Source organism: Megalobrama amblycephala, linkage group LG21, assembly GCF_018812025.1.
Source record: "Megalobrama amblycephala isolate DHTTF-2021 linkage group LG21, ASM1881202v1, whole genome shotgun sequence".
Taxonomy (NCBI): Eukaryota; Metazoa; Chordata; class Actinopteri; order Cypriniformes; family Xenocyprididae; genus Megalobrama; species Megalobrama amblycephala.
Window position 1 is genome coordinate 18640710 of NC_063064.1, and position 18743 is coordinate 18659452.

An 18743-nucleotide genomic window follows, 5' to 3' on the forward strand; every position below is an offset into this window, starting at 1 on the left:
CTTTATGTATTTCCCCGGCGTCAAATCAGGCACATATAAATGTCAAGAAACACGACTCCTGGGCTGGCTGCATGTCAATATCCATGGATTAGGTTTATTTGACAAGTTGTAAGAAACACTTTCGAGTCCAACCTTTAGGGTAATTCGTTAGTTTTACTCGCGTTTTCGCCGTTTCTCCTATTAATCCAGTTACGCAGCAGGTTCTTTTGCCACTCAGTCCAGCTGAGGGAGCGCGTTTTCGGCGGGAAAGTGACGTCGATGCATATCCTCTATTTGACACGCGATCTGAATCATGAATCGACACACTGATTCATTTATGCTCCGATGCTTCATGAAGCATTGTTTTGAAATCGGCCATCACTAAATAAGTCGTTATTTTATTTATTTTTTTTGGCGCACCAAAAATATTCTCGTCGCTTTATAATATTAATATTGAACCACTGTACTCACATGAACCGATTTAAATATGTTTCTTAGTAAATTAATTTAATGGATCTTGAGAGAGGACATGTCATTGCTGGCTATGCAGGCCTCATGGAGCCATCGGATTTCAACTGTGTTCCGAAGATTAACGAAGATCTTACGGGTGTGGAACGGCATGAGGGTGAGTAATAAATTACATTATTTTCATTTCTGGGCGAACTAACCCTTTAATGATAGTAGAAGTAGTGAGGTAAACGTGATAATAATTCTTGTTTAAATGAAATGGACATTTAAATGTAATGTTCAATAAACCATTTATTGACAAATTGTTACAGATGTGAAAAGGCTTACAAAGTAGATAAAATTAAAGAAAGTTGGTTTTGAAAGATGATTGTGATTTTAAAATATGCTATAAACAATTATTTCATGATCCAGAATACTTTCCAGAAAGTTTAATTAATTAATTAATTATATTTTATATCCAGATTACCTTCATACAACACACATTCATTTTTATTCTATATAGAAACTGTTTTAGCACGCAAATTAAGTATACTTAATCAAAATGTACCTACTCATTCAACTCAATTATCAAGTGCACCTGAAGATCTTAATTAGCTGGCTCAGTTGTGTTTGATTAGGATTGGATCTGAACTTCGCAGGAAGGTAGCTCTCCAGGATACCACTGGTCTAAAATAGGCTATGTATGTTTAGATTCACTAGGAGGCAGTATCTCCATTCATTTTGTTTCTTTAAAAAAAGATTTGTGGTCCAAACATTTTATGAAACACACTTAATTACATATTTTTCTCTTTGTTGTGTAAAATAAAATTAGTAACATGTTTTACCCTCCTATATTTTACTCGCAGTTCTGTAGAGTGATCATGTATGTTTGATGATACTGATGTAGATATGAACTTGTGGGCTCCATGTGCAGGATGCTGGGAGTGTGCGTGCTCAGGAACAGCCGGTGCAGGCCGCGTTGGCACAGATCTCACAGGGGTCTATAGGACTGATGATTTTCACTGTTGACAAAGCATTAAAAAGGTCAGCCTCCTCTGTCTAATGACCCTGTATTATGTTTGCTGATAATAATGTGACTTATCCACTCTGAAAAACTTCTGGAGTGCTCTCACATTCAGCCAATAAAACAGTCTAGCCTTTAAGATGGCAATAAAAGATATGGCCCATTACAGAGAGAAGCCGTGTTTACAAAGAGACGATTACGCATTCAAAAAGATCTTTATCTGCCTCCCTAAAGCACCATTTTATTGCTCAGAGGTTGCTCGCATGACACTTACTAGAGTTATATTTCATTAAGTTTCTCCTTATATTCCTAAGGAAACATAAAAATGCACACAAAAGAGACAATTTGCTGCCATATAGTAAGAGTAAATAGCCAGCGTGATTCGCAAACTAGCTCAGGTAATTTAATTAAGAACCTCTTTGATGAAAAATGAGTTGATGTTGACATCACTGACTTTTAATCGATAATACTGTTCAAAAGACAACGTTTATTTGAAAGAAATAAATACTTTTATAAAGCAAAGATGCATTAAAGGCACAATATGTAGGATTTTTGTATTGATTTTTGTATTTTGATATCCAAAAACCACTAGAACAATGTTATATATTTTGTTGACTTGTGTACTTACATTATCCCAAATGTTTCCAGGAATGTTTAAATCCAGAGAAATAAGGACACGGAGCGTGTCCATGCGTCACCTATCAATAATTTCATATCCGAGTTACCCTCAGTTTCCGGGTTTTATTTTGTAGAAACCATGGAAACATGCTTTAGTATATTATGTGTTTTATTAGACAGGTGAGCAACTGTTTGGATGGATACATTCATCGACAGAAAACGAATCATGTTATATAGCTCAACACAGTAAGTCTTATTGTTTAAATCTTGTTGTCTTGATTTACAGCGACCATGTTTTACTATCTCTAATATTGATCTAGCTTACTGCAGTGATTAACAAGTGTCTCATAGCAGCTGCCGAGCGAATGTAGAGTAGCACTATAACAACTTTCAACACACAAATGTATCTAATATGATAAAACAGCACTGCTTTACCCCACATACGCTTGACTGGAAGAAGCAGAAGAGGCGACTGCGGCATAATAAAAGTTCCACTGCTCTCGAGTCGTGTGTCGCGCTCGTCTCCAGCTCCCACAGCACTCGGGGAGCTGCTCTGCTTCATACTACAATAACATTAATAATCTCATCCATGAACATGATTTCTGCCCGAGTCTCATACCAATTCTTTTCAACCAAGTGTAGATGTGAAGACAACACATCCCATGATTCCACGAAATCAAGGCGTCATCAAGCTACACCTTTGTTTCGAATAAGCAACCTCTAGTGGTGAAAATGTACATATTGTGGCTTTAAATAGATCAAAACTGACAATAAAGACATTTATAATGTAAAAAAAAAATTCTTTCAAATAAATGCTTTCTATTTATCTAATAATCTTAAAAAAAGAAAAATATTAAGCAGCAAAACTGTTTTCAACATGCTTCCTGAGCTTCCTGATCTTGCTTTAAATTCAGCTTTGCCATCACAGGAATAAATTATTTTAAAATATATTGCAATAGAAAACAGATTTTAATGTATTTTTGATAAATAAAAAAAATCGAACAAAATGATCAGAATGAAAAAACAGAGGAGGCTGAGGAAGTGCGTGATGCACCAAGACTAGAGAAATATAATCAGCTGTCAGCTCTTTTGATCAGGCCTCTGCCAGAACTATAATGGCGGCTGCAGCATCACAGTTAAGGTCACCGCTGATGTCTGCCTGCCACCGCTGGGGAAAGGTAATGCGTGCCTGGGAGACTGGCAGGGAAATCAGGCTGGCCATTTATGCAGCTGTATGACACAGAGGGGGGAAAATAAAAGTGCAAACTGTGCTCGCTCAAAAGATTTCTGTGTGCGTCATACTTGCCTATGACAAATCACATGTTAACTGTTGCACTGACCAGAGAAACACACCTTCACGCTTTCATGCTCTCCTTTTGAGCTTGTGAAACCGCAAAACAAGCATTCTGGGGCTTGATTCAGAATCTAATACATTTGAAAACATAGCATGGGCCAGGTAGGCAGATGCTGTAACTGCACTATTATGTGGGGAAAAACAGGTTTTTCTATTTTTAATATTTAACATTTAATTTAGGTAACACTTTATTTTGATGGTCCATTTTAGATTACTAACTATAAGCAGCTTTGCAACTACTGTACGTCAACTTATTCTGCTAACCTGAACCCAACACCTAACCCTAACCTAACAGTCTAATAACAGTATACTGATACTCTAATGAGAGTTAGTTGACATGCAGTTGAAAAAAGTATAACTACTTTGCAAAGCTGAATTTTCAGCATCATTACTCCAGTCTTGTGTCACATGATCCTTCAGAAATCATTCTAATATGCTGATTTGCTGCTTAAGAGACATTTCTTATTATAATCGATGTTGAAAACAGTTGTGCTATAACCAATTTTTTTAGGTTATAGGATAGAAAGTTCTGTCATGAAACTCTAGATGGCGTAGGCTAATAGGTCCTTTACTCAACCTGCTCGTAATGACATCATTCTCTATAGGACACAGATGATTGGTTCCTGCTGTATTAGTAGCCAATGAGCTGCATGCTCAATCTGTAAATACATAAGTAGCATTTGCCTTAGCAGTGCAACGCGCTTTCAGAAACCCTCCACCTTCCCCAGCTCCACCTGTATAGATCTGCTATGGGTAATTCATGTACGCTATATTGTACAGCAGCAGCATGTCTTACTTGCTCACAGCAGCGTGTTGTGTATGTATTGGCAGTAGCAAGTCCCGTACTCGCTCTGCAGCAAAAGACCCACCATATCGACAACGACAAGACCAAACATATCAACATTGTCATACCATTACCATGCCAAACATGGCATGAGAACACTGTACTGTCACTCTTGATCAATTTAATGCACCTTTGCTGAATAAAAGTATTAATTTCTTTAAAAAACAACAACTTTTGAACGTAGTATGTATATTATTGTATTACATTAAAATATAATATCTCATCAGTGATTTTACAGCACACCAACCCAGTCGTTGGAAGACTTCGTCAGCATCATCTTTTTCGCACAGCACTCTGAACTCTCCTGGCAGGTCAGGGTCGGCACATAGGGACGCTGCATCGCCGTAGGTCTGTCGAGGGTTTGTACTTGTGTCAAACTCCATAAGCTTTTTCAGGGTCTTTACTGCCTCCAGGGAGAAATTGTACCCACTGTCCTATAAGACAGACATCCAATAAGAAGCCAAGATGTGAATTATTGTCTCTCACTGCAAAGGAATTTTTCCCCCCACATAGGTCTGTCATAAACTAGTCAAAAAAAATGACTTTTTTTTACTATACCATTAAACTGACAGACATTTGGATGCAGACCTCCTAAGATTAGAGAGATTAAGATTAGAAAGCCAGGCTTTCGTTTAAAGGGATGTGAAGAGCTACCATTAGCCTATCATTATCCACCATTTACATAGATTGATATTGAAAGTCTGAATCTGAATTATACACCAGACCACATCTAGCCATTCATAAAAGAGCTGAAAACATCAAATGATTTTCCATAAATGTCAAGTTCAGTTGATATCTACAGAGAAATCTTCCAAATACACCCAGAAGGGGGAAAAAATGAGCTGAAATATTTAAAAAAATAAATACAAATATTTATATTTCCAATGAAAATAGTAATTCCAATCATAATAATCTAAAAAATAAATTTCCTTTGTGCAAACTATGCTTTCTTTCTTATTAAATAACTTTAACGTGTCCTATCTGACAAAAATATATGATATAAGGATGACAAAGCAGTATTCTGTCAGTGCCCTAATGTTATTTGTTACATTGAAGGAAAACTCAGATTTCAAATATATTAAATATCTACTCCTACAAGATAGCTTATATTGATCAAATACAGAAACACTTTGAAATTGCAGTGCCAAATTCACACTGGCTTGACAATGAAGCTAGTAATATCTTTCCCAAACATACTGTCAATTCGATCCAGCCTCACAAAGAGGCAGCGGTTTGTACAAACGGACCAATTTTGACTTACCGTAACCTGCACACATTGTGAGATTTGAAAGAAGCTTGTGGTCAGGAAGAGGAAAATAATTGGCATTCTCATTTTCAGCTTCAGATGGACAGTCTCAGAAGTGTTGCTCTTCGCAGAGAGAGATTGCATTGAGTGAATTCAGATTTACATCGGGTCAATATAAAGTGTGCTTATTGTGTTAATAGGCTTCTAAGTAAACCATTAAGACCTGGTGGTCATATACAACCTGTCGTTTACATTCTGAGCACTTTGATAACAAAGGAGGATGTAAGTGTTTTCTCTATAGATGAATCATATGCAGCCCTGTCAGTATAAGTGACGAATAGTGCTAGTAAATCTCATAAATCCATCTGTTATGAGCACATACAGGACATAGGTGTCAGCTGGCTGGCTTGCAAACTGGGGTTTAGGAATTAGATTGTACACAAGGCCATTTCCCTATAAACTTATAGGGTTGTCAGGGGATGATACATTATAGTGCTACGGACAAACTAATATCAGTTCAGAAGCCTTCAGAAACCAGTGATCCAGTATTTAGTAGTAGCTTCTCAAGGTACATGCTTCTCATAATATAAAATAGTTAAACTACAGTCAAGCTCTTTTGAAAAAGTAATGATCTACTCTACAAACTGCTAACAAATATAACTTTGGTGGTCTTGAATTACATTTTAATATCAGGACAGTATTTATCTGGCACAAAAACAATAATGATCTCATTTAGAGTAACAGCGTTAAACACCAATACATAGATTCAATGCTGAATCAGTCTGCTGCTCATTTTAGTTACATGGAGTCTCTGGGAGCCTATACATAGTGTTTATGATGATAATTATTGTAATCAAAATGTGTTTGTGGTCATATGTATGTTTGAGAAGTGAGCCTGTGTGTGATTTAATAATGCATGGGGATAAAACTAAAATGCATCAGTGTTATCCTGACAGGATATTGTGTTTGCGTCAGTCCACTGGACTATAGCAGCTCTGCAATAAAACACAGAGAGGTTGGAAAAAATTGCATCAGTGCATATTGCCACTCATTGTTAGCCTTGGAGACAAGATGGCATTTGATCAGTATTGAACTTCAGACAGTCATTGCTTCAGACAAAACAGAATCTGACTCTATATTTTACTTCTAGTTTTTAGTTTAGTTCTATATTTTAGTTCTAGTTTTTAGTTAAGTTCTATATTTTAGTTCTCAGCCTTTGTTCTAATGCTCTTTTGGGAACCACTATCAATCTGCACCTGTGATGGCCTTGGAATTCTCAATGATGCAAACAAACCATCCTACAATCACTATCAGCAAATGAAGTGTTGCTGGCAAAGCAAACAGTCTTGAGCACATTGTGTGTGTGTGTGTGTGTGTGTGTGTTTGACACAAATTTGTACAATGATTTGGGTATTACACTGTTATTACAATGTAAATGTGGTTTATGATTTATTAGTTAAAATGGCTTAAAAAACATACTAAACAATGTTTTATTAAAAATGTAAAAATGCATATATATATATATATATATATATATATGTAAAAAAAAAAAAAAAAAAATATATATATATATATATATATATATATATATATATATATATATATACCAATCAGGCACAACATGACCACCTTCCTAATATTGTGTTGGTCCCCTTTTGCTGCCAAAACAGCCCTGACCCGTGGAGGCATGGACATTGGAGGCATTGTGGTATCTGGCACCAAGATGTTAGCAGCAGATCCTTTAAGTCCTGTAAGTTGCGAGGTGGGGCCTCCATGGATCGCACTTGTTTGTTCAGAACATCCCACAGATGCTCAATTGGATTGAGATCTGGGGAATTTGGAGGCCAAGGCAACACCTCAAACTCATTGTTGTGCTCCTCAAAGCATTCCTAAGCCATTTTTGCTTTGTGGCAGGGCGCATTACAGGCATGAAAATGGGTCAGGGGTGAAAAAGGTGAGAAGGATATTACCCCTCTAGGGGGGCCCGGGGGCATGCTCCCCCGTAAGAAAAATTTAAATATTCCATATTTTAAAGCATCAATCTGATGCATTTTGAGATGCTTTTTTTGCCAACCTGGGGAGAGCTGGAGACACTTAACTTCAGCCATGAGTCAAAAATTATTATGGCCTCCTTACTAAGTATTATGCAAGCCATTTCATGCCAGCCTGTCACTGGGTCTAACATTTACAGTATATTTGGGGGAAGAGCCTAGCGCTATGATTGGTCGAACTCTTCTTCTTTTGCCGTTGCTTGATTTGAGGACTGCGCGTGCACAGAGGCGTCACCAGGTTTTTGCGTAGTTTAGAGTGACAAATCACACCAGCGTACTTTGAAGTCAAAATGCGTATCCGCTACGCAAATTGCGTACAGGTTGGCAGGTCTGCTTATTGATAGAACGGTGGACCACTTTACCTTCTGCCTTGTCAGTCCCCTCACCTCAAAATCTACCTCCTCAAAAACGGTAGCGTTAGCTAATAATTTTCCACCGGAGCCTTAGCTAGCTGGCTAATGTTGCGTTCTCTCCTGCTGTGTTCAATGACTCCATTCATCAAGCTGTAGCTAACGTTAGCTAAGTCTATGTCAACAGAGCTCCTGGGTAACTTAACTTAGATATAGAGAATACGAACCGACGTCATGCCGCGTTGCATGCCGGGGCGGCGCCGCCATTTTGACAGGATCGCCCCCTACTACTTGCACTGAAATTAATACAGATACTTGCTTACCTTTTGTTTTGTTTCTGCCAATAAGTGGAACATTCACATTTTTAATGGTATCGTTTGCAGGGAACAGAAGCTATTTTATAGCATCGCATGATAATTTTATTTATTTTTTCACTGAAGTTTTGTAGAATTTCGTTTACAATGTTCATCTGTTTACCGTGTCGCACGCTGGACTCTAGCTGCTGCTTCAGCCATCGTATGAATATCCAAATAAAAGTATGTGTTCTGAGAAAAGTCGATTCATTTATTTGTTGGAAACATTTAAATGATGCTTAAACGAGCATATTGAGTAGGCCTACAACTGTTGTCTTTGTAAATATTCCTTTCCACGATCCCAGAGAATCAGAGATTATGGGTCAGTCAGCGGACAGACGGACACGAACACACTGTATTTTTATATTTATTTCAACAAATGACAAAATCAAAACCGCAGGAGCTTGTCAACAGTTTAGTAGTGAGTCCTTGCAAGGGCACATTTTAAAAACGCTGGCTTAGTGTATTATGATGACATTATATTAAAAGATGTGCAGACGAGCCCTGAATATGAACGCAGCGCGTTCTCCACACAGTATGCTTTAACAGATATGTACAGAATTTTGTGTTTGTCTCGGTGCATTAAGCGTTTGAATGTCCCCGTTCAAGTTCTACTAATTCACGAGCGGAGTGACAGTCAGACTCGCAAAAGGTAATGTTAATTATTAAACCAAAAATGTCAAAAAAAAAAAAAAAAAACCACTTAGAAATGTGATTCTTTTATTGAGTGATAAGCAGTGGGTTTAATCAGTGACATTACTAAAAGATTTGCCATCCGGCGTCTTCTCCTCATCTCCTCGACCTGCTTCCCTTGGTGTTTTTACACGTAGAAAAGGCAAAAAACGTTGTTCATTGTCCAGTTTTCTCTCAGAACGATTATCAGAGTTACTATCGCCATTATCGATGCAGCATTAATGACATACAATGGTGACATTTTTCACAATCATGACAGATAACAAATTACTGCACTAAACTCAATGACGGAAAGGCTGCGCGATCCTGTCAATATGGCGTATAAACAAAGAAGTTACCCAGAACTCAACGCGGTGTGACGTCAGATTCGTATTCTCTATACCAGAAAATATTAAAATTATTGAAACCATCCAGGGCTCAACGCTAAGGATTTTTTCTGCTGGCCCAGTTGGGCCAGTGGTTCAAATTTTTACTTGCCCCGCCAAAATTTTCCGGGGCCCCACAACAAAAAAATTAATAAAAGTAAAAGACAAGAAAATGGGCCTATAAAATAAGCATAGTTATTGTTTTCATTGTTTTTGATACATTTAACCTCAATAAATAAGGTTATGACACCAAAAGCTACTAGATTAAATATTTTAAATATTGTTAGACAAATAAACAGTAAGTAGTAAAATAGTAACAAACAATCAAATTACGAGTAATAGCACAAATAAATACAACAGAACAAACATAAATTAAATAAATGGAGCTTTTCAAGTTTTTCATGTAGGTTTAAACAGAAGATTTTCAGGTACGGAAATTGTAATCTAATGTATAACTATAGAATAGATAACTTTATTAAAGTTAATCAAGAGCAGTTACAGATGCATTAAAAATGTTTTTAATGTTCAAAATATAAAACGTTAAATACTGTTATTTGAAATTTTAAAAAAATGAAGACACTTTAAATGTGAAATTAAACCCGCCAGTAGGTGGCAGCGAATCACTGTTAATGAGCGAATCATTGAGATTCAACTGATTCAAACGGCTGATTCATGCAGGAAGTGTTGCTTTAAGACGCAAAACAATTCTGTGGACTTTGGAACTATTTTCGTTGGCGAAATACAGCGAAACAGACGATTTGGTGTCTAAAATGTAAGTCACTTGATATTAAGTTCTTGTTCATTAAACTGTACGCTGAATAAAATCAATATCACATTTGTAATCATGCTAATATTTGGAGAAAAACAGCGCTCTTTGTGTAATATTGATTAACTTTATTAAATTATATATGAAATATATACAGGGGCATTTTTGCCCCTTATCTTGAATTTTGGGGGCATTTTAATAGACTAAATCACGCAGTGAAAGCGTACACTTTAATATGTTCACACACTACTCTAACCTACTAGACTATGTCTAGTACACTATGTAGACTATGTTTTTGTAAATTGAGGGACATACTCGATAATTTCAGATTGTTAAATCAACAATTACGATATTATAGATGATATATAACGCACACCCTACAGCGGCCCGATCGGGCAAGTGACCGGTGTGTCTACTGTCCCGAGCGTCGTTCACACTGGGCCAGGGTCCTTCGGGCAGTCCTTATTGTCGAGCCCTGCCTTCACTCACCAAATTCAGTCAGGTAAATCGCCGAGTCACCTATTTTGGTTTCAAAACGGCGAATTTCGCGGAAAGGTGAGGGATTTTCATGCCTGGCATTATCCTGCTGAAAGAGCCCACAGCCACCAGGGAATACCATTTCCATGAAACAGGTACATGGTCTGCAACAATGCTTAGGTAGGTGGTATGTTTCAAAGTAACATCCACATGGATCCAAAGTTTCCCAGCAGAACATTGCCCAAACTGCCTCCGCCAGCTTGCCATTTTCCCATAGTGCATCCTGGTGCCATGTGTTCCCCAGGTAAGCAACGCACACACACCCGGCCATCCACGTGATGTAAAAGAAAACGTGACTCATCAGACCAGGCCACCTTCTTCCATTGCTCCGTGGTCCAGTTCTGACGCTCACATGCCCTAATGTAGGCGCTTTCGGCGGTGTACAGGGGTTAGCATGGGCACCCTGACTGGTCTGCAGCTATGCAGCCCAATACACAACAAACTGTGATGCACTGTGTATTCTGACAGAACCAGCATTAACTTCTTGAGTAATTTGAGCTACAGTAGCTCGTCTGTTGGATCGGCCCACACGGGCCAGCCTTCGCTCCCTACATGCATCAATGAGCCTTGGCTGCCCATGACCCTGTCACCGGTTCACCACTGTTCCTTCCTTGAACCACTTTTGATAGATACTGACCACTGCAGACTGGGAACACCCCACAAGAGCTGCAGTTTTGGAGATGCTCTGACCCAGTCGTCTAGCCATCACAATTTGACCCTTGTCAGTCTCGCTCAAAACCTTGCCCATTTTTCCTGCTTCTAACACATCAACATTGAGGACAAAATGTTCACTGGCTGCCTAATATATCCCACCCACTAACAGGTGGTGTGATGTAGAGATAATCAGTGTTATTCACTTCACCTGTCAGTGGTCATAATGTTATGCCTGATCGGTGTATGTCACATATATCACATATATCTATATCTACTTGACATCTACTTGATCACATATATCTGTATCTACTTGACGACTTCATTACTATTCATTTTGGGCTGGTTGTGGTTGGACTTGGAAAAAGTACCTCCCTAATGGCCAAAACCTTCAAAGTGAAGGAAATGGTGTACTCCCCATTCCGTTGTTCACTATTTCACTGCAACTTTCAAAACAGGCAAATTATAGTTCCATCAGCAGCCTGCTTCTTCTTCCCTGAGATTACGAGTAAACACAGAACAGAACACAGAAAGAACATTGTATTTAATCAATTTTTATTCAAAGCACCGGCTGCTTTTATGCAGAAAATGTTGCACAACAAACAGGTTTGGGCTCTTATGTGGCCTACAAATGATCAAGAATGTGTGTTATGTTAGGGTAACTGATGTACTGCCTACATGTACTCGGCAGAAAGGTTTCATCACAGACACATCCATGCTGCTCAAACTCACACAGGCACAGATTCATGCCTGAAAGATTTCATTTCAAGTAGTTAATGAAAAAAAATAGAATATTTAAATGAGCAGTGAAGTAGTTTCCTGCAGACATCTATCAGTAAATACACTCTTAATGTTCCTGTCACTCAGCATTTAATAAATCTTTTATGAGCAACGGCCCACCAAACCTCATCAAGAACTCGTGGCATATGTTGCTTTCAAATTGACAGAATACAGAATATAAACATGAGGGTGTCTGCTCCCCTCATGTCAATCAAAAAGTGAGATACGCTTGGCATGAAATGGTTGACATCAGACATCCTGAGCACAAATTACACTTGAATAAAGCATTTTGAATATTTTTCTTCCATCAAAGTGAACTAATTGCCTACATTTGGCTGTAAAAACCAAATAACATTTTTGTAATGTCAATCATATTCTTTCTACAATAAAAATACACAATGCAAAGACAACAGGGTAACACTTTAGAATAATGGTACTCTGAACATGGTCATAAAATGCATCACTATGAGTAATTGTCTACCTAGTCACTCTGATCTGGCCCATTATTTTACAGTGGTAAAAAAAAGTTTTTCACTTAAGTGTTATTGAGAACAGATATTCAGCTATAAATATCAAATAACATTTTTCTAATGTCAATCATATTTTTTCAACAATAAAAAGAAAAAAAAAATACACACAAAGCAAAGAGAACCGATTTTCAAAGCATTTTATTGAACACTGAGGTAATACCACACACAAAGGAGTATAAAACCCAGCAAAACTGAGAAATAGAAAAAATAAAAAAGACAATTCTTTCTTAAATAAATGAAATATGTGCTGTAACAAAACAAAATATGGGAAAGAAAAGAGGGGAAGGAAGTTTAAGTAACAGTTCATAAACAGCGTGCTGTCATTTTCAGTTTTGCCATTTAGGCAACATTGGCAATGTTCGTATAGTCAACTATGAGAACTTATGGCATTGATTGAAAATATGCATATTTTATTAAGTTGGAGGTGAGGATGATCAAGCATTGGGAAGAATTAGCAGCCGGTACAAGCCGCAAAAGCACATATTTCACAGATGTCCACATTCACAGATGCTGAAACAGACAAAGCAATAACTCAAGTTAGTCAATGTCATTTAACATATTTATTACGCACAAATGAAAAAGTAAACCAGGACTCCTACCTAGTCTAGCAAGGGACATTGTTGCTCCTTTCTGCATGCACAGGGGCACAAACTCCTGTGGCAGTGTTGGATTGGAACATACAGAAAAGTAGCTCGTCTTGGCCAACCGGGGGTTTTGTGTTTGTGGTTTTTGTTGATCGGTCAACTGCTGGAGAACTTTCACAGAGTCCAGTGAAAAGGAAAAATCACCTTCCTGCAGGAGGGTGAGTGTAGAAATAAACTAATGAGTTCAGTGCATCAGGACTGGCAGCTGCTGTTAAACTTAATGAAATTTATATAAATGATTCTTTATAAATGACTCATATGGCTCAAAGGAGTCATGTGCAACAGTATACACGTAACAAAATGAGGTCAGATGTAAATAGTCTATAAATCATATGGAAATAAGTATAGAGGATAATTGTGATTAGTAAGAAGTTTTTAATAATAGAGAAGCAGTAATGAATGATGGCAATAAAAGCTTGAGCTTACCTGGACTTGCACAGCCTCACAGACCAGGCAAAGAGCCACAACGAGGAAAGCGACACACAGGACGGTCTTCATGCTGGCTGGTTCTTCTCGAGGATGGTTGAGTTTAGTATGTTTTTCAGTTGGTGTCACGGAAATCTCTGCCTTTCTCCACGTTCTGTCTCCTCTTATAAAGGAAACGTCAACCTATCAGAACCTGTCATTGTTTCTTTGCTGTTAATGAATAAAGAGGATAAGTTTTACAATGTCGTAAAACAGAATTCATAAATGCTACGTGACCTCATCTGTAGTTGTGACATACACTTTTATGGGCCTTTAGGTTTGGGTTTGCCTAGTGGTCTGTTCTTCATTCTCTAGTTAGGGTTAATTAATAACCACACAATAAGCACACAATAGTGCCTTTGTGTTATGAGCAAGTTAAATCCAATGAGAATACCAATGCAAGCAAATATCAAAACAAAGCTACACCTTTCTTTTTGTTATTAGGTACTTTTGCCCAATCACAGACTGAGACTAATGTTTAGTCATTGAGTACCCTTACTTCTTTGCAAGAACAATGGTGGCTTGTATTCTTTTAAGGAAGTTTAAAAAGTGAAGAGAGACTTTCTCTGGGCACCAATCTATATATAAAGTATGTATCAAATATGAAATTTTGAAAGAAATATTTTTATTCAGTAAAAATGCATTAAATTGATTCAAAGTGACGGTAAAGACAAAAAATGATTTCAAATAAATGCTGTTCTTTTGAACTTTATCAAAGAATCCTAAAAATGAATCAGTTTCCACAAAAATTCCACTGTTTTCAACATTGATGATAAGAAATGTTTCTTGAGCACCAAATCAGCATATCAGAATGATTTCTGAATGATCATGTGACACTGAAGAAGTAATGATTCTGAAAATTCAGCTTTGCCATCACAGGAATAAATTTCTGTTTTAATATGTTTTAAAATGTAAAGTTATTTTAACTGTTGATAATATTACACTATTTTTACTGTATTTTTGATTAAATAAATGCAGCCTTGGTGATTATAAGAGACTTCTTATTTCTGTTGAATGTAGCGCAATTTGTTGTCTAATGTTAAACCTAAGCCTTGACACAAAACCAGGTGTTAACGACTCTTGTACAATAAAGCAGATCTGGTTTTTGAACAAGAATATTTTTGCTGCCTGTCCTCTGGATAATGTTTGAACTAAAAACAGAACTAAAGATAATTTCATTGTACAGTTATCACAAATCACAGTTGTGTAATGAAATCAATATGCTTTCAGGGAAGGAGAGGGAAGACCAAAAGAGCAGTATACAAAAGTTCTATGAACTCTTTTCCCGCCAGCATTTACTAAAAAAGTTGCCAGCCTGCACCAGCATTTTTGATCATATTCACATTTTTTATGGCCCCCAGAATATTTTGTTGTTTGAATATGTAAACAGTCAATAAATGTTCTTATTTTTTTAATCTACAGTTGAATGTGGGTAAGTTTTCGAACAAGAAAGGCTTGTCAAATACTTCGCCAAGAGTGAACATAGAGTAGATTGAGTCCATCCACACCTCCAAAGTATGCACGGTCATATTACTCTTCGTGAGTTCGACATTTTTCTCAGTAACATTAGTCAGTTTTGATTTATATGGTGTTGAACGTTTGGTGATCACATTTGCTTAATGGCATGAAAGCTAACAGAAAATCTCATCATCGGTCTGGAAAGAGTTACCGGTAATAATTATCATAATGAAAATAGTCATTTTTGTTTAGATATATACAGGTATAAAGACACTTTGTTCAGTTAACTATGCTGACTCAATGAACATTTAAATGGATGTACAGACTGATGTCTGTCTGGTCTTGATAAACCCTTCAATCATTAATCAGAAAGTTTCTTCTTAAAAGTTTCATGATGTCTGTTCAAGCCGATATCCTCTCAAATTAATGAACAAGAACTTTCAGTTCAACTACATGAAATGTTTAGACAAACATTTAGAGTGTCAAACCTGCAAAATCTGTTTTTTATAATTGGTGTATATTTATAAAAATCATTCGTCCAAAGGCTTCAATTTGAGACTGTGATGGCGCCCACACATGATGATGTAATTTCATTTCAACATTGCAACTGCTTATTGACCAAGCCTCTTTTGTTGTCATTATACAGGATGATTGGCATTGCAGACACGCTCACAGGTGACAACAGACACTCCAACATGCTCGTAACACAACACACGAATCTCACGTTTATCAGGAACATATTGACGTGAGGCATAAAGAGGTAGAATCCGTGTTTGTACAGAGGAATCTTCCCATGCTTCAATTTGCTATTGCTTATCAGGGCACAGAGACAATGATCATTATGTATTGTGTTTACTTAATATTATCAATATTCTCCTCCTTGTGAAGGCGCGTTCTGTTTTAAAACTGCTTTATGACTTAATGGCCCCGTAACTGCTTTGACCTTTGCATCAGATGCGCCGTGAGCAGTGAGAAGAAATCAGGACAGTGGGAAACATAAATGTGCTCTAAATTGTAAGTCTCTTGAACAAATATAAAAAATACAGTGGACAGAAAATAACAGACTTAGAGAAAGTTTATAGAGCTCTATAAAATCTAAAAAAAATTATGTTCAATTTAATATTATTACGAATAATACAAATTAAAAAAAAAATTATAAATCTCAACTTATACATTTATTGCCTTATTTATAGAGATGCACCAATACTATGTATCCGCCGATAACTGATTATTCAGAATGATATCTGCCAATACCAATACTGACAGTTTGATTTTCTTATTAAACTCTCCCAAGTATTGCTGTAAACTATACAGGGAAACCCCTCATTTGGCACACTACTATAATATTAGAAGTTAAAATGAACAAAAGAGCTATTATATTCAACTGCTATATATTTTCAGATAATTGTGCAGTGGGTGGTGGTGCATGACAGATTAGGGTTCACCATCTGCCCAGCAGAGGACATCACCAGGCCCACTCCAGACCCAGAGCCCAGCCAGCCATCACCTCGCAGCACGGACATGATGCCAGAGCCCACCACAGACAGAGAGCCAGAGCCTGCCACGATGGATATGTCAGACAAGAGGACTGAGCCCATCATGGCCCTGGAGCCCGAGCCCCACAAATTGTCTGACCAGGTGTGTGAGCAGACAACATCATGTGTCGCCGTGGAATTACGTGGTACGAGGGAATGGAGGAAGACCCCGCCCACACTCCAATTGTGTATTTCTGTTTTTACGTGCATCATTCATTGCAAATGTAAATGTTTTTTTTACATAAACTAATGTTAAACAAATTGCAAATGGTCCATATAAGATGATGCAGATAAAAGGGATGAGCATGAAGACCATTTACAATGATTTTCAGTGAAGTTCATTTCTAATCTAATTTTATTGATCATGTGAGATGCCCTTTGGGGAATGGAAGTCCAAATAAGGGATAAAATTTGTTTGCTATAAAATTCATATGATTAAACTCTCACCTGTCTTCATGATGCTTGACTTCAGGCTTCTATGGGGCAGATCTTGTGCCAAATGTGTCAAATGGCCTTTACGTGGAGGAGGTGAGGGATAGCTCACATAAACTGTAAATCAACAGCTTGGGAACAAATTCCACCTCTGAAAACAACACAAAGTCAGAACAGAATAGATTATCTTTAACAGGGGAAAATTACAAAGAAATTACATTTTACTTGTAATATAATATAATACAAATATGTGTAGCCAAATTAAATGTATTCGACTGAATATTTAAAGAAAACAAGTTTAGTTAAAATGACTGGAAAAATTATTTTAATGGTTTGTTAGCCTACAAAATATAATTTTATAATAGGAAAAGTTAGATTAATATTTGATGAAATATGAAATAAAATAATAGCAATAAATAAATATGTACTTTGTCCTTTAGATGTGTAAATGAAATCATAAAGGGTACAACTTAGTAGTATATTTTTTCATATTTTAATAATACATTTCTTTAATTTCAGTAGTACAATTTCAGTAGTACAAATTAAAATATAACTATGTATTAAGTATACATTAAGTACAGTAAAGAGGTACAATTAACCAAGAACTTTACCCTGCTCTTTGTTGTTACAATATGGTTCCAATAGATAATGGAGCCAATTGTAGGTAATAGGCTATAATGGAGATTGTAAAACAGGACAGATGAGAGAAAAAAATCCCCTTCAATCACTCAAATAGCTACTGTGAAAAAAAAGGCTTTTTTGAGTCACAGATACTGTGAAATATAAATTATTTAGAATCTACATAAAAATGCATATTAGATCAGCAGTATTGTCCCAACTAGCCTATTTGTTTAAACATGCAACTTCATAGTGGAGATTGTTGCTGTTTTTAGAGCTCTTAGCATAAATATGTTATGCTATGCAGTTACTTTTATAAGATTATTATTTTCTTATTAATAATAAAGATTAATAATAATAATACATTTTTAATTTTGTTGTGGCCAAAAGTGTTGTCTGGAGGGGATACAAGTTTGATTAAACCATCACAATATTATTTTTTATATTATTATACAATATTATTTTATATTATTATATAAATATAATAATATTTTATAACAAAACACTAAACTTTAAGGTATTTATCTGACAAAATTATGTGGCAAAAAGGTTTTATTTTACGATGCAAAAGAAAAAAATGCATATAAAAATATAAAGCTCACAGGAAAAAGAATACACCAACTACAGTACAATTAATATTTCTTTGGTTCTCTCTTGTTTTCGCATTTGTTCATAATTTCTTTGCCTGTTTCATTGCATTATCACAAATAAAACTATTGACTCCAATCACAGCAATATGCATACAAAATCTTTAACAAATTTTTAAAAATATTTGAATAAAGGGTGAAGATGTCAATTTTCCTAGGCCGGACATCACTTTTGACCATTACGGTATATTTGCATTGTTATCATGTTAAGAGCTCATCTTTTTTATTTAAATATGTTTCTTGATTTTCACAATAGATTAAAAGAAATCTTAGCTGACCTGACAAGAATTGTTTTAACAAGACATTTTGCATTTGATTAAACATGTTGTCTTTTTATGTTTTGTTAACAATTTATT

At 36.4% G+C, this 18743-nt stretch overlaps 2 protein-coding genes and 1 long non-coding RNA gene across 3 annotated transcripts; 1 reads left to right on the forward strand and 2 right to left on the reverse strand.

Moving 5' to 3' along the window:
• Positions 1-791: 791 nt before the first annotated feature.
• LOC125257132 (guanylin) lies at positions 792-6124 on the reverse strand. The gene is made up of 3 exons (XM_048173589.1): positions 5528-6124; positions 4514-4700; positions 792-1448 (listed from the first exon to the last, which is right to left on the reverse strand). Exons 1-3 carry the CDS (start codon positions 5654-5656, stop codon positions 1381-1383), a joined length of 384 nt encoding a protein of 127 aa, XP_048029546.1. The 5' UTR covers positions 5657-6124; the 3' UTR covers positions 792-1380.
• LOC125257136 lies at positions 1365-17183 on the forward strand. Its single transcript, XR_007182251.1, has 4 exons — positions 1365-1470; positions 15802-15915; positions 16110-16169; positions 16557-17183. It is a non-coding gene; the product is annotated as an uncharacterized LOC125257136 (long non-coding RNA).
• Positions 12709-13811, reverse strand: si:ch211-220m17.5 (guanylin family protein). Its single transcript, XM_048173590.1, has 3 exons — positions 13659-13811; positions 13188-13380; positions 12709-13098 (listed from the first exon to the last, which is right to left on the reverse strand). Exons 1-3 carry the CDS (start codon positions 13728-13730, stop codon positions 13040-13042), a joined length of 324 nt encoding a protein of 107 aa, XP_048029547.1. The 5' UTR covers positions 13731-13811; the 3' UTR covers positions 12709-13039.
• Positions 17184-18743: the final 1560 nt, after the last annotated feature.